Source organism: Pelodiscus sinensis, chromosome 20 (assembly GCF_049634645.1).
Source record: "Pelodiscus sinensis isolate JC-2024 chromosome 20, ASM4963464v1, whole genome shotgun sequence".
Lineage (NCBI taxonomy): Eukaryota > Metazoa > Chordata > Testudines > Trionychidae > Pelodiscus > Pelodiscus sinensis.
Genome location: NC_134730.1, coordinates 22,463,042 through 22,479,947, shown reverse-complemented (window position 1 = coordinate 22,479,947; position 16,906 = coordinate 22,463,042). Strand labels below are relative to the sequence as shown.

At 42.7% G+C, this 16,906-nt stretch overlaps 1 protein-coding gene across 8 annotated transcripts in view; it reads right to left on the bottom strand.

Moving 5' to 3' along the window:
- Positions 1 to 16,906, bottom strand: part of CEP112 (centrosomal protein 112) — a 355,922-nt gene that overhangs the window by 243,267 nt on the left and 95,749 nt on the right. For all 8 annotated transcript variants that reach the window (XM_075903951.1, XM_075903955.1, XM_075903952.1 and 5 more), the window contains 4 exons: positions 14,834 to 14,920; positions 9,028 to 9,127; positions 7,757 to 7,875; positions 4,925 to 5,068 (listed from right to left, as the gene is read on the bottom strand). In XM_075903951.1, the coding sequence (XP_075760066.1) occupies positions 4,925 to 5,068; positions 7,757 to 7,875; positions 9,028 to 9,127; positions 14,834 to 14,920 (450 nt within the window). The remainder of the gene's footprint in view (positions 1 to 4,924; positions 5,069 to 7,756; positions 7,876 to 9,027; positions 9,128 to 14,833; positions 14,921 to 16,906) is intronic.

Genomic DNA, 16,906 nt, shown 5'->3' with positions numbered 1-16,906 from the left:
GAGAAGGGGCCAGAAGAACCAATGAAGATACAGTGCTGAAATCTGAACTGGATATAGATGCCTGATCTGTTTCATTCTTTGTGTGGATTTCTAAGAAAAGGACTGGAGAGAGCAGATGTGGGGATCAGAATTACTGTGCCTATAAGAAATATTGGACATGGGAATGAACTGGACCTTGAAGTACAGATCAACATGCATTATAAGTAGAGGGAAAAATTTAGCTAGTCGCAATCAGGGTATTTTTCTTTATTTTGGTTGTTTGGTTTTAACTTCTCTGAGTGACTCCATGCCTTCCTTCCCCCATTCACTATCAGAGTTGTTGCCAGAGATTTTCTCTGTGTTTTAATTGGTTTTACTTACTTGCTCTGTACACCTGGCAACCAAGTATGCTTTATCAAGTATATCTATGGATTGTTAATAAAAACCACTTTTAATTAAGGTGATGATTTGATTCTTGTGACTGGGCGGTCAGCTACTAGAGACTGCAGCTTGTTTCTCTCTCCTTTTTTCAAGCTCTTTTGGGCAAAAGAGCTGGGGTAAACCTGGGGAAGGAATTCAGGTGTTCCCTCCTATTTTTTAGGGTGAAATCACTTGATGCTGGCAGCTTTTTGGCGGGAAGGGGGGTGGGGGAGGGAGGGGGAAGGGAGGGACAAATCTCAGAGACAGTGCATCTGTGACTATGGGGAATTTTTTTGTAACCAGACCCTGTAGAGACAAGGTATTTAAGGCCCCCACCTTCTGCACTTGGATTGCCAGATTGGCGAACAACCCTGACAACATATAATGAAGGTTAGTGGTTTACTGCTTTTTTCCTTAGAGGACTGACTACCACTGCTAGACTGAGTAAAGAAAGGTAACTGCTGGTCTTCCAGTAAACCACCTGTATAATTCCACACTTCTGGGAGGGGACTAGTCTTAGTGCCAACATCAGCCCCTCTAAAAGCAATAAACATTGCTTCCACACACATGCTCGCCCCATGGAAGTGAATGTTTGAGGCATGGTTATGAAATCTACCATGTCAAATGCATAGTTCCTTCTACATATTCAAAATCTACAACCAAAGGCTCTAAAGAAGCCACCCCTTTCTTTGGGTACTGCCTGCAGAGAGCTCTACTTCCAAAGGATTCAGTAATACTACGTCCAGTATTCTAAAGAGAGAGTCTCCCAGCCTGCCTACTAGTTGAGCCATTTGAGATGGAACATCACAATGTGACTGGAATGTAGCCAAGGATTCTCCCCCTTCCCCCGCCCGCACTTGATTGTGAGGGGATACTGACTGGACCAGAAAAGAAAGGGAAGAAGCACAATGCACTTGTGAAACTGCAAGGCTGGCCCCCCCCATGGTCCTGGACTCATTGCTCAACCAAGAGCTGATAGACCCTCACTTCTTCTCCCAAAAAATTTAGACCCTTTTCTGGTCTTTTGAGACTTCTTTACTTCAGCTGCCCTGTCTTTCTTCCCTATTGTCATAATATGTAAGTCACATTTTCAAGATGCTGCGCGTCTCATTGACTGCCTGTTCTGTGATTAGAAGGAACTTTCCTCCGTTGGACCAAACTGGCAGAAGCCTGGTGTGCCTTTCTGTCTTCTTCAGAGCATTAGAGAGTCACAGTTAAAAAGAGTAGGACTTTAATATAAAGAATTTATAGGAATGCATTTTAGTTTTATGAGAACTTGCAGCCCATGTCCAATGTGGAGAAAGGCTGAAAGGGTCAGCTCCCATTCACTGACGGGTCTTGTGTCTCTGCAAGAAGAGGAGACCTCAAGTCTTCACAGACCAAGTTCCCCCTCTGGGACCCTCTACCCTGTTTGCAGAAAGAGAATAGGAAGTAATTAGATTGTGGAAGCCTGTAACCCTATATGGGACCCAATTAAAGTACTGATATGCGAGGCACGGGATGTGGAAAGAGACTGGAGTTAAATTGGGGGATCAGCTACCAGGACTAAGAATCTGAAGTACCAACACTGAAATGGCTTCTTCAAAGCTGTTAATGAAACCCAAACTCTTCCCCATTTCAACTTCCTGATTATCATTTGAAAGAAGTGTGTGAAAAACGTAAAAAGAAACCTTAAAAATTAAGTCCAGTAAAAAAAGTTAGTCACGTTGTGATGAGGTGTATCTGCCCCACACTAAGGAGCAGAGAGTTGACCTGGCCCAGCTGATTGAAAAGGCCCCACCCCCACAGGCCTGCTGGGCATGCTCACAGGGGAGACAAAAGCCCAGGGAGCCACTCAGTTGGGGCTGACTGCCAGAGGGGAAGGAGTTTCGAGGCAAGTTCCAGAGCAACCCCAACCACAGCCACAACAGCAGCAGTGTCAGCAGCAACATGTTCGGCAGCCACTGCAGCCACAACCTCAGCAGCAGCTGAAGCCTCTGCAACCACAGCTGCAACCTCAGCAGCAGCCATGGCCAGGGAGGCCATCCATGAGAGTCCAACCAGCCAAGCATCTCAGTGAGAGCGAAGCTACACCCTGGGAAGGGCAGCAAGTAACCCAGGGTAGAGAACTGTCCTCCAGGAGCTCAGTGTGTTTCAGTTGGAATCCCCACTGAGCAGGCAGCGGGACCCTCCACTGCCAACAGGGCCCTGGGCTGGGACCCAGTGGAGCAGGAGGGCCCAGGTCTCCCTACCTCCCCACAACAGGCCAGCTTCCTAACAGTTGGGAGGCTTACCTGTGGACTAGGCCTTCAGGTTACATTCACCCTGGTATGGGGTACTTCCATATGGATGGGGCTATCAGGCCCTATTTACCCTGATACAAGAGACTTACCCATGAAGCAGGCCCCTGGGCCACCTTTGTCCAGCGAGAGGGGGCAATGACCCAAACTTGGCACTTGGGGACAGTTGAGGGGGCCTACCCCTCTACACATGTGAAGTTCTTTGTTATGCATATTTAAGTAATGTCAAGAGTACCTAGATCAACTAGACAGACTTGTTGAATGGTGTATACATCTAAGAAGAAAAATAAATGTTCTTCCTCCTGAAAGTTCATCAGCAAATCCTTTAATGTGTTTATCTAAGAAGGGTGTAAAGAATGAATTAGCAGACGAAAGAGACAGTCTCAACCTTCTTAGAAATGTGTCTGTGCAAGTTTCCAAGATTGAATTAGAGGAAGATGGTTCAGCATTTGGAAACACCAGCGCACTGAAAATAAGCCTTATATGCTACTGCATAAATGCTTTGAAAGCGGCAGAGAGGCTACTAACAATTTCTACAACCATTCAGGAAACCCCTCTCTTGCCCTGGTTTCACATTCTCTTATCAACGTTCTGCCTCTGAAAAGGAGACATTGCCCTGCCTGTCTTAGGCCCGATCTACACTACAACTTAGATCAAGAGAAGCCACTTTACATCGACCTAATAACGTATGCATCCACACAATCAGGTCCCTTCCACCAACCTAACACCCCTGTTAATCTTGACTTACCTACTCCACCTCTGCAAGAGGCATCGTATTTAATTCAATGTTAAAGAGTTGACAGAGGCATTAGACAAGTCAGATGAATTGGGTCCCAGGAGGTGTCCCACAATGCTCCACTGTGACTGCTCTGTAGATAACTTTCAACTCTGTTGCACAGCAGCTAGGGACCCAGGTAACAGCCCCGGCCCTGTTAAAGCTTCAGGAACTTTTGAATTGCCATTTCCTGTCTGATGAGTGTAGAGAACTTGCCAACCCAGCTGATCAGGGTGACTCAAGGTCAAAGACGCTCCAGCCTGTGTACTCAGGAAGTAGTGGATCTGATTGGTATGTGGGGAGAAGAATCTGCAGCCATAGCTCCAACCCAATCAAAGAAATATTGTCATCTAAAAAAAGACCATGCGGGTCATCGGGGAAGAAGAGCCATGAGAAAAATCAAAGAACTTTGACAGGCATACCAGAAGACAAGGGAGGCCAACAGTCATTCTGGTCCTGTACCACTGACAAGCTACCTCCCAGTAGTTGAAGTATCAGCCTAGTTCAGGCAACAAGGAGGCAGCAGAAGAGAATGGGAAATAGTGAACAGAGGATCCATTCTTCCCCACAGTTAGGAGCTATTTTCAACCCCAAAATAATCCAGCTGGTCACAGAGCAGCAAGAGTGATGCCAGGGAATTATGTGCATCCTGGTGGCCAATCCAGCTATGCAGAAGCCCCCATCTCCTCCTCCCCTGAAAAGGCTGTCTACGTGCACAATGAAGGCCTGGGAATCCTCCATGGAAATCTTCAGGAAACTTTCATGTAGATACTCTGCATTCCCTTGCAGAAGGTTTCTGTGGAGGGCTACCTTATTCTTTCCCACACCATTCCAGTATTAAATGGCATCATTGCAGAACACATCACAGCAGCATAGGACTAGGTTTCTACCCACATGCTTGCAGCATCTGCACTCTTGCCACCTCCTGTTACCACAGGAGACTAATATCATATAGAGTCACCAGGGAAGACACAGCAAGTTTCCATTACAAGTGCTTCTACTGCAAACAATAGTGCATGTGATCCCGCCCCCCCACTGGATTTTAGCTTCCAGTGCTACCAATCCAGCATCTATCAGAAATTTACTTTTGATTAAAGAAACAGGGAAGTGAAAGTCATGCATCTCTAGGCATCTTACTTCGTGGAAAAGAATAAATGCCTAGACATGAGTTATTTCTACTATCTCTTTGATGACAAAATGTCATAGTGTTGTACATGGTAGTACAGATCTGTCAAAAATGTTTTTCAGCCCCAAAGTCTTTATGTCCACTTTGTCGAGTGACAAAACAAAAATAATTCTCATGTGAACTCTTTTCCTGATACTACCTTTCTGATACATCATGTCTTAAGAAAAAGGAGTATTCCAAAATGCATAAGTGCATGAAAACTGAAGATTGCAATTAATATTTGTGGGCATAATCTAGGTGTGTGCGTATATATATATATATAAAACAAACAAACAAAAAACTTACAGTTGCCTTTGTCTGTGTCAAGTACTCGATCTCCATTTTACTAAGACGTGCATTTGTGTCCTCAAGCAGTTCTTGGATATTTTCTGTGTGTTTCTTCTGAAGATCAAATTTTTCCTTTTCCATTTCTGCCACAGCATTGTGAAGCTGTATTTTTTTTTAAAAAAAATATTACCATGATATTCAGTGATTTATAAAACTGTACAGCTGATTTTTCTGACCTTTAGAATAAAACCTATATAATTACCCCCTTTACTAATATGCGAGCAGGTTTCCTGTATATTTGTTCCAGAACTAAAAAGGAAGGAATCTTCAGAATATACAAACCAAGCAATTTATGCTTAACTTTTACAGAACACTGAAAATATATTTGCAGTTTTTGCCATTAATGTTGTTGATTTTATATTCATTTTAATATTTAATATTGAAATTAAACCAGTTACTAATATATAAACTATCAATTTTCTACTGTACAAATAATTTGTTCTCCACAACTATTTTCCTTCCTCTAACAATAGATCTTAAGTCTATGAGACTGGGGACCCTGGAAACAAAACTATACACTTACCTAAATTAGAGTGTATTATCTGTGACACCCATCTGAGCTAGTACACTGTGTTGCTCAACATAGGACTTTCATTCTAAAACAAAGTTCATCCATTTCTGGGTAAAGAGTTTCAGCACAGATTTGTAGATATATGTAGGAGTTGCTGCCCTCAGCATTACAATACCTAACTTATTTAAGAGCCAAAACCTCATCTTAAAAAGGGCTTCAATGGGATTTAGACTCCTAAGTACCTAAATACATTTTAAAATTTGGGCCTTCAAACCTAAATTGATATACCAGGGCAACTTGGTAATAACTGTATGTCAAACTGGCTAGATCCCACCTGGTTGCACAGCTTTCAGATATGCCTATTTAACTCACAATAATAATGTAAAGAACATGCAATGGCACATAAATGTGGGTAATGACACTGAATCCTTCTGTTAACACTATACTAACAAACAAATATCTTCTTGTCAGACGTCTGAAACACAATGATAATACTGATTTTACGATTTTTATGCTAATTTATGCAGTGATGCAATTCATCAGAATAAATGCGAACAGTGACAATATTAGTCTTCCTTAGAACTGTAAGAATGAAAACTAGAACTGTACATGGGGGTAAGTCTGTGCTGGAAAAAAAAATGACTATTGTTCAACTGCAGAAAACATGGTTGCAGTTAGCATGCTTCAGATTATTTGCAGAAGTACCAAGCCTTACAGACAGAAATATGAAAATGATCACCAAAGTAAAAAAACCTAATGGATAACCATTACACGACAGTCCTTACAGCAGTTACTCAACAATTTTTTATCCAAATGATGCATGGAACTCACATACTGAAAGTTAGTGAAATGATTTTATTGCTGGGTCAGTATTTACTGTTGGGGGGGGAGGGGAACTATATTATATAGCTATATGTGTCTTCTTTATTAAAAATGCACAAAATTAGAGAATACGTGATTACATTTTTAAAAAGTAAACATTACACGAAACAACTTTTTTTAACTCTAAATCACAATGGAAGCAGCCTCTAATTTGTTCTACAATACTACATCTCCAAAATATGTTAAGTCTCCTGTCAACAACTTGTCTCCTCACATAACAAAAAATAGTAATGACGTAAGTTTGCAAAAATCAACATCTATTCAATGGAAAAAAAGCACTCGAGAAGGACAAAATGAAGTAACTTTCATACACGCTATAAAAATATTCTACCTATCCATTTATATTGTACGTATTGTCTTGGAACACTGGACTATCACCTTTTCTTTTCTGTGGGGTAAATGATGCCTTTACACTATTCCTGTAGTTTTAGTGGATTTAAAATTATCATAACACTTTTGTTTGTGTCTTTGTGTACTTTTATCATTGATGATAATGACAGTTTTGGGAATAGTTCTTGCTAGTTAACTGCACATTCAGAGTAAGTATGATGAACTTGGGGTCAAAATACTGTTTTGTAAGAAACAAAACATGAAGCATTTTTGCCTCAGGTTCTCTGCTGTTGGAAAAAACAATGTTTATGATCAAGTCTTCTTCCAAAGCAAGTAGAAAAACTAACAAGGCCTTTGGCTCATAGGTCCAGGTGCCAAGTCATACAATTAAACATCTTCTCTGGGAAGGGAGGTGCCTTGACTTTGAGGCGACCTTTCTCCCTCCCCAGCGGGCTAGCAGCATACTGTCTCAACAGTACTGTGGCAAGGCTGGAGCTGTAGTATGATAAATCAGTCTCAGCATACATTGAGGCTGCCTTAAGCCTAAAAGTAAATAGAACTTTTATTGAACGATGTGTCACTGCATGAATAGCTGTTCAAAAGAGTCATTGTGGATGTGGGCAGCAACAATTTGACAGATAAAAATTTCACATCAGGTAAACTGCATTCAGAAGTATGTGACAGGACACCTTCTTTGTATACCCAGACAAATGGGTTTGTCAAAAGGAAAAAAGACAGGGCTTGTGCATAACCTGCAAAGAAAGACTGGAATTTGCTCACATGTTCTGTAAGACTAGGTGTAGCAATGGTGATACAGACAAATCAAAATGGCAAAACTTTATAGATGTTCAAACTTACAAGATCTACTTTAGATGAATATGTTAAAAAAACTGGCAATGTTACTCTAATAAAAGGATTACAAAAAAAGTCATTTCAGAAGTAGCATATGTCCCTTTTAATTTTCTAAAATTAACCATTAAAGCTGATGAACTATACATTTGATTTTCTCTATATTTCTATTGAATGAAGACTTCAGACTTAAAAGCAAATAAAGTGTTATCCATTACCCTTTTCTCCCAGTCATTGTTCAAAGAATCTGTGCTTTGCTCACACAACTTCTTTAACTCCAAGATCTGCTTTTCCTTAGTCTCTCTGACAATTTGTGACTCACGAACAAGGGTCTGAACTGTCAAAAAATAAAAAATAAAAATAACCAAACCAAGAAATGCCCTCTTCCAAAATTGGCAACAAATGCAATTAGGTAACTCCGGTTTTCCACACCCAATATCACCTTCTGATATTTCTGTGATTTAAAAAAATAAACTGTGTTTGTGTGATAATTTCCTTACAAATGTAACACTGATATTCCATGTCATAAAACTGGATATTTAAATAAACGTAGGATTTTATCTTTCCACTGTGATTTTATTCAATTATAAAATATTTCCTGATGACTTTTTTCTCTGATTGTGAAAATATGAATATACAGAATTATCTAAAATCTGCAGTATGTATAAAAGAAAATTAAGTACCCAAGGAAAATATAAAAACATTCCATCTCTAAATACCTTGCATTAAGATTTATGCACTGCCAAATTTTCTTACGTGTAGCAGAACATCAGAAAAACAATAGCAGATTTGCATGCAATTCTCTAAAAATTTTGAAAAGTGGCTAGGGATGTTGAGTGTCCAACCAAAGCACCTGAAAAGACACTGATTTTCAAAAGAAGCTGGGCATCTACCCTCTGAACATCAGGTCCCGTAAAGGTATGTCACATTGGGTTCCCAAACACTGACACTCAAAATCACTAGTCATTATTCAAAATTCTTAGAATAAAGAATAAACCATAAAGTAGGGCCCGATTAAATGCACTAAATAAAGAAAATGCTTAATTCTCCACCCAGAGATTAAAGTTAACCTTGAACTTGTTACAAAGCTACAAACAGATTATTTTAAATTGGTTTTAGAAATTCAAGTGCCTCTAAACTTTTTAATTCTAACTGAGATTTGAGGAATCAAAGTATTTCTATCAAAATAAATACTATATGTGGTATTTTAGGCCCTTCAAAAAAAAAAAAAAAGTAAACACAAAACCTAACAAGAACATGTAGTCTCTTGAAAAATTCAACATGAAAAACAAAGTGAAAAGAAACTCAAATGAGCATCCTAATCAATGAAAAATGAAGGCCAATCTTCAACCATAAACTTCTACGCACAACTCCTACTGAAATTCAATAGAAGTTGAAGATGTGTACCTAAATAAAATGTGGTCTTTAGTCATTAATGTATAAAGTAACACCACCACACAAAAATAGAAAGCAAAAGAAAAAGCATCACCTTTCTTTTCTAGCTTCCTAATAGTCTCCTCAGCTTCATTCTGTTTAGTTTTGTAGAGGGTCTTCAATACTTCAGTTTCATTATTTTTTCTATCCAAAATCTGTATAAATTCACACTACTTTAACAAGCATGCAATTCAAAAGAAAAATATAACCCACAAGCAAAGAACAATATAACAAATGTAGATACAACACTCTTCCACTGTTATGTATCTATAAAAGAGTAACAGCTGAGAGATGCTTTGGCCTCACAGAAGCAATGAAACGTGTGAAATTATAATTTCCACAGTAACCAACTGCAATTGGTTTTAAATAGAGGATGAATTTAGATAGGAAGCAGACAACAGCCATATGCGGACTTCTTAGCAACAAAGATACTATTTTAATATAAATGTCCGTATTATCAAAGGAAAAAGTGGAGACAGAAAAAATTTTACACTAAAATTGATCTTCACAAGTTATCAAGAGCACAGGTCTTGAACCACTGTCCAGAGTGTTCCCGCTCACAACCAACAACTCACTCACAACCAACAGCTCACTATGGTTTGAACCCTCTCTGGTGTGGGACCCCTTCATCCAGCAGGACCACAGATGTTGCTGGACCAGAGAGCCCGTGGCCCAAAGAGCCCTGGGAGGTCAATGGCATGAAGCCTGGTAGTCAGAAATGGCCAGAGATCTGGGAGCCTGGCAGACCCCAGGGACGCTGGAGCTAGGGCTGGCCTTGGAGGTAGGTGACGGCGCCGGGGCTGGCCACATAGCTGCATGCTGGGGCTAGACACATAGCCCAGTGGCACCAGGGCTGGTTACAGCACCTACTTATGGCATCCCCAAGACCACCCAGCCTAGGTGGTGGACCCTGGGCAGCTGTGTCCAGCCTCCTAAGACGTGGTGGAAGCAGCCCCAGGACTGGCTGTGGAGCTTGGAGGCACCCTAGGGGCAGGGAACCCAGTAACCCAAAGCCCCGATGAAGAGCTGGGCGGGGGGAGGAGTAAGGGTAGGAAGGGAGCCTGGGAGAGCACAGATTCCATCAGCAGAAGGGGGAGAATTGACTTCTCATCCAGCCAACTCCTTCATTCGGGACAGGTCAAGTCCCAAGGGTGCTGGACCAGGGAGGTCCAACCTGTGCTGGCCAACTGTGAAGAGGAGACCACAAAATCTGAAGTTACATCAGAGAGGGTTTTCCTGACTGAAGGAGCACACTGAACTCTGACTGGTCCAGGGTTTCTATTTAAACTTACAGAGAAGCACATTACTACTCTAGACTCTTATCTGATTGCTGAACCCTGCTTTCCAATTTTGCTCTGGGTTCCTGTTCCTGCTATCCTCTCCTCTTCCTGATTCTTGTCCCCAGTCTCTGAATCTGGATCTGACACTTGGTTTGACATTCCAGCTCCAGCTCTGATCTTTGGCTCTCTGACTCTGCCTACAATCTTTATCTTGATGTCCAATTCTAACTCTGGCTCCAACCCTTGGGTTGATTTCCCAAGTATAACACTACTGCTCCAGCTACTGGACCAGCATATTTGTCTTTGTTTCAACATACTGTTGGAAGAGGAGGAGACTAAGCCGGGCTGGGTGCAGTGGGGGGCAAGGGGAAGAGGAGGCCAGGACAGTGAGAGGTCTGGCCAAGAGATGGGAGTTATAGACAGGGGAGAGGTCCAGGCTGTGGGGTAGAAGGCTGTGGGCCAGGAGAGGAGGTGGCTGTGGGCCACCTTCCGGCTTCTCCCTGGGGCTCAGGCTAGGGCTGGGGCACTGTGCTGGCTTCTCCTTGGGGCTGGGGCAGGAAGAGCTGTGCAGGGCAGCTGGGCTACACTGGCGTAGGGGGGAGGGCAGGCCATCTGCTGGCTTCTCTCTGGGGCTGTACTGGGGTCCTTTCCTTTCCATTTAATGCAAAATAACTGTATTCCATGCACATCCCATTTTCCTGGCACAACCAAATCCTGACTTTACTTAAAATTATAAGACTGGGTGGGCAAAAGGGTCTCCGCTGGCCAGATCCAGCCCGCCAAGTGGACTGATCTGGCCCGTGGAGACCCTGCCACTCCCCTGCCCCCAGACCCAATGAGGGCCTGGGGGTAAGGGAAGCTCAAGAAGTTTCCTCTGCCCTGCCAGGAGCAAGTAGCACTTTGAAGTGCCGTGCACTCCTGGCAGGGTGGGAGAAGACTTCACATGCTCCCCGCCCCCAAGCGCTGATTGGCCTGGGGACGGGAGGAGCATGCAAAGTTTCCTCCGCCCTACCCCCTCACGCTCCTCACAAGGTGGGAGGAGGCTTCGCATGTTCCCCCACCCCCAGGCCAATCAGAGCTTGGGGGCAGGAGAGCTCATAAAGCTTCCTCCACCCTGCACTGAATGCATGGCACTTTGAAGTGCCATGCACTTCTCGCAGGGTGGGGGTAGGGAGGAGGAAACTTTGTGTGCTCCTTCGGCCCCCAGACCAATCAGCGCATGGGGGCGAGGGAGCGCATGATGTCTCCTCCCGCCCTCCCAGCAGCACACAGCACTTCAAAGTGCTACTTGCTCCTGGCAGGGCAGAGGAAACTTTGTGCGCTTCCCCCACCCCCAGGCTCCGATTGGTCTGAAGGTGGGGGGAAACGCTTGACGTCTCTTCCTGACCTGCCAGGGGCATTGGTGCTTAGTGGGAAGGAACAGGCAAAGGGGCTCTCCCAGCCCCAGACCAATCATGGCCTGTGGGTAGGGAAGCCCGGAAGCATCCTGGCCCCGCCCTTCTACTTTAAAACCTTCAAAAAATGAGGTTTACAGGATCCTTTGAAAAAGCCTTCCCTTTTCGAAAGAACCGCATCTAGACTGCGGTTTTACTTTCGAACTAGTGCTTTTTTGAAAGAGCACCATTACACTATTATGCAAATGAAGCACAGGAAATTCAAATCCCGGCTTCATTTGCAATTTCAAAGTGCCTAATTTAGAACCCTCTGTCGAAAGAGGGATGTGATCTAGATGTACGCATAGAAACACACTGATGCACCAACTCTCTAAAATATATAGTAGATACTATATTTCATTGTGCTAATAGTCCACAAATACATTTAATAAAATTATTTTACTTTTTGTCCTTTCTCTCACTCTTATTTTAATTACCATAAGCAATACAAATATCTGATTTTTCATGATATGATTTGTCAAAACAATTATCTGCTTCACTGCACTTTTCTTATAACAGCAAAAGACAATCTTATATTTGAATCTCTAAAAATACAAATAGCTCCATATTTATAAAATATGCTTACCATTGAAATTGTACAGATGCTATTTTAGTGAATATTATTAACTGAAAGCTCAACTTAACATTTGTGTCTAAGTTGATGTTAAAACATTTTATGGTAATTCTAAAATCTCTCATCAAGCAGAATGTTGCCACTCCAAAATAGAATGTTACTCTTACCTATATTAAATGGTCTACGTGGTTAAAGAATTAATGCAACACTATTTAACTTTTTCTAGAACATACTCAACATGATAAAGCAACTTCAAAAGATGGAATCTTGACAGTTGTTTGAAAAAGACAACCAAGGAGATGAGAAAGCATCTCAACTATTTCTTATTCTTACAAAGCTGTTTCTTTTAAACTCTCATCTTCACTAGTCTGTTACACTTACAAGCTCTGAGAACAGATGAGTCAAATATGCACCTGACCAAATATTAACATCCTTTATGGGAGTCTTTGATGTGTCACAGTGTTGTGTCAACTGACTTCCTCCAAGTCTGTGACTCAGTTTTGAAAAACAAAACAGACACTCTGTAACAGTAAACCTAAATTAGAATAAGGGATCATGAATCTCATCCTGTGAGATACTGAGCACTTAACTCCCTTTAACTCCACGGGAATTAAGGGTGATCAGCACCTTGGAAGAAGCACTTAGTAAACCAGAGGATCTGATTAGGTGTAAAAAAGCTTAATATAAAGAATATATGTGGTGAAAGCCATTTTTATAATTTCCAAAGCGATGCTTTGCAAAAAAGTCAAAAGAAATTCTACTTAGCTCCAGTAAACATTATTAGGTGTCATTTTATTACTGAATCAAAAGTAAAATAAAAGCTTGATAAACTAAGTTAAGCTCAATTGTAAGTATACAACAGTACGCAATTCTATTAAAGAGCCTACTTTTTCAAGCAGTATCAAAAATAAAGTAGCAAAAGCTACTACTAATACCATGCTGATATGAAAATGTATTTGGTATACTCACTTAAACCAAGGAAAAAGAAAACGTTTGAGTGACACTGACGTTAAAACTAATAAAATCCAAGGAATACAAAGTTACAAACACAGTGCAAGAGTTAAAGCTGGTGTGAAGAAAAGTTGTCAGATCTCTGTTTAAAATCACAAGTTTAAAATTTCACTGTCAGATGAAGCCAGAGAAGTTGTTGGGTTGTGAAGCAAAAAACTGTCTTGAAACTCTCATATATGCAAAATCATAACATAGCATATTAAATAACTTTTCACAGAGACATTTTCCCTTTCCAAATTCATACCAGTATTGCAGATCCTCCTCTCATGTCAATTTTTGCAAACTGAAGCAAACAACAAAATCTTATTTTTAAAGGAAAATGAATATTAATCTGAAAAAGCTAAAAAAAATTAAAAGCAGCTCTTCATTATTTATAAGTTCATATTCTATATTATACAGATTCATGCACTGTTAGGAGGTGAGTAACTGGTTAATTATGTAGTCGATAAACATTTTATCGACTACATGATTACTCAATAAGGGAAAGTGCTCAGTCCCAACTCACACTGGGTCCAGGAGCTACTCCCGCTGCAGCTCTGCGGTTTAAATGTAGAGGCTGAACTTCCCAAATCCAGGACTCTCTCTGGTCTGGCAACATTCATGGTCCAGAAGGACCACGGATTTTGCTGGACCAAAGAGCTCCAGAGATGGGAGCAACGCATGGGATAGGGAGACCTTTCTGGGCCGGGTGACATCGGGGAAACCCCACCCCGGCCAGGAACCCCCAGCATCACCTGATCCAGGCAGCAGCCAGGCAGTCCTTGGCATTAGTGAAGCCAGGAGACCTGAAGTCTGGTCCTATCCAGGAAACCCCCAGTTGCAGTGGAGCAGTCAGCAGCTGGGCGGCTCTGGCCAGCGATCCTGGCAAATCCCTAGTGGCAGCAGGGCTAGGATGACCAGGAAGCCTCTGCTGGGGAACCCCCTGGCTGAAGCAGAGGCAGGCGGACAGAATCCCCAGCAGAAGTGGGGCCAGCCCTAGCAGCTGGGCACCCCGGCTGGGGAACCCTCAGCAGCAGTAGGTTCAGTGGTGGCCAGGTGGCCCCAGGCAGGAACAACCTGCAGCAGCAGTGCCAGCAAGTGGGAGGAGCTCAAGAGCTGGGTAGCCAGGAGGGGAGCACTGACCTCCCGGGCCTGGCCAATTCCCTGGTCCGGGACAGCTCTGGTTCCGAGGGTGTGGAAGAGGGAGGTCCAACCTGTAATAGAAGCTCAGCGTGCAGACAGCCTGCAGCCTGCGTACTACTACATTAAAACTGCAGAGGTGCAGCAAGGGTAGGTCCCGGTCCCAGCCCCGGCCCGACTGAGACCCGCTCATGGACAGGGCCTGCTTGGACCCACCGCGGGCAGAGGCTGCTTTGAGGTAGCCTCCCCTTCCGCACTGCTGCCTCTGAGAGACAGAAGTAGGAGAAGGGGGCAGGCAGCACTACCAGTCAACTCCTAGTTCCCCTCCCCTTAGCTGCCTGTGATACAGAGAATGGGAGGGAGGGGAATGCAAGTAGTCAACTATTCACTTAAATCCTGAAAGCACTGTATACCCCTCAGAAGGAATGTCCAAAGATTTCTTACCTTCTGAACATCTGCATCATGTTTCTGCTGTAATTTAAGCTTCTCTTCATGAAATTTAGCTTCCATTATTTTTGTTTTCATCTCCAGCTTTAGAAGAAAAAGTATCACATAGCAATTAACTCACTTTAACAATAAAATTATATTCAGGTCTTTCAATGATTGTTTACTTTCTATAATTACAAAACCAGTCTTTTGCTTGGGGAGGTACTAAGGAGGCATGGTTGTTACTCAATAAATCATACAAAAAAAATCCAGGTACAGCTTTTGAAATATTTTCATACCATATATTTCATACAAATGGTAACTGTTTCAAATGTACCCAGTGTTTAAAAAATTATGGGAGACTCCAGTTGGTGAAAGAAACAACAACTACTGTCCAAAGAGCTAAAATTATAGCTTCTTCCAGAATGATCAATCCTATAACCTCCTCTCTCCATAAGGGACCATATTAGGCTGAGGCTTAGGTGGCAAAGGCTGACCAGCAGAATGTTCTCTACCACACTGTTTCTGCCAACAAAACCCAGACCAACATTTATGCTGGTCTAACAGATGACCAGCTGGCACCACCCGCCTCAGCCAGCTGAATACATGGTCCCAAACACCTTTCCTACACCTTCACACCTGGGCAGCTTAGCTGCACCCACAGATCTAGCCCCTTGGCTGTGTCTACATTGGCATGATTTTGCACAAAAGCAGCCGCTTTTGCGCAAAAACATGCTGCCTGTCTACACTGGCGGGGAGTTCTTGTGCAAGAACACTGACATTCTAATGTGTGAAATCAGTGCTTCTTGCACAAGAACTATGATGCTCCCACTCAGGAATAAGCCCTCTTGTGCAACTGTTCTTGCGCAAGAGGCCAGTGTAGACAGGCAACATGAATTTCTTGCGCAAGAAAGCCCTATGGCTAAAATGGCCATCGGAGCTTTCTTGCCCAAGAGAGCATCTACACTGGCATGGATGCTTCTGCGCAAAAGCACATCTCTTGCACAAAAGCACATGCCAGTGTAGACGCTCTCTTGCGCAAATACTTTAACGCAAAAACTCTTGCATTAAAAGTATTTGCGCAAAATCTTGCCAATGTAGACGTAGCCCTCATGTTTAACTAAGACATGATCTTAACCATTTAGATGATGGCATAGACAGTACGATTATTAAGTTGATATCAAGATGGGAGGGGTTTCAAGTGCTTTGGAGGATAAGGTCAAAACTCCAGATTATCTGTACAAACTAGAGAAACGGTCTGAGGTAAACAGGATGAAGTTTAATAAGGACAAATGCAAAGTGCTCCACTTAGGAAGGAACAATCCGTTTCACACATACAGAATGAGAAGTGCTTGTCTAGGAAGGAGTATTGCTGAATGGGATTTAGGTGTCATAGTTAAGCATGAGTCAACAGTATAACACCGTTGGGGGAAAAAAAGAAGCAAATGTGATTCTGGGATGCATTAATAGGAGTGTTGTGAGCAAGACACGAAAAGTCATTCTTCCACTCTACTGTGTGCTAATTAGGCCTCAGTTGGAGTTCTGTGTCCAGTTCTGGGCACCACATTTCAAGAAAGATGTGGAGAAACTGGAGAAGGTCCAGAGAAGAGCAACAAAAATGATTAAAGGTCTGGAAAACATCACATATGAGGGAACACTGAAAGAATTGGGATTGTTAAGTTTAGAAAATAGAAGACTAAGAGGGAACATGATAGCAGCTTTCAAGTATCTAAAAGGGTGGTAACAAGGAGGAGGGAAAAAAACTGTTCTCCTTAGCCTCTGAGAATAGGGGTACATCTAGACTACATGCCTCTGTCGCCAGAGGCATGTAGATTAGGCTACCAGACATAGGAAAATGAAGCGGCGATTTAAATAATCGCCGCTTCATTGAAATTTACATGGCTGCCGCGCTGAGCCGACAAACAGCTGATCAGCTGTTTGTCGGCTCAGCGCTGTAGTCTGGACGCGCGGGTGTCGACATCAAAGGCATTTGTCGAACACCCAGGTATATCTCATCCCAGGAGGCATACCTGGGTGGTCGACAAATGCCTTTGATGTCGACACCCACGCGTCCAGACTACAGCGCTGAGC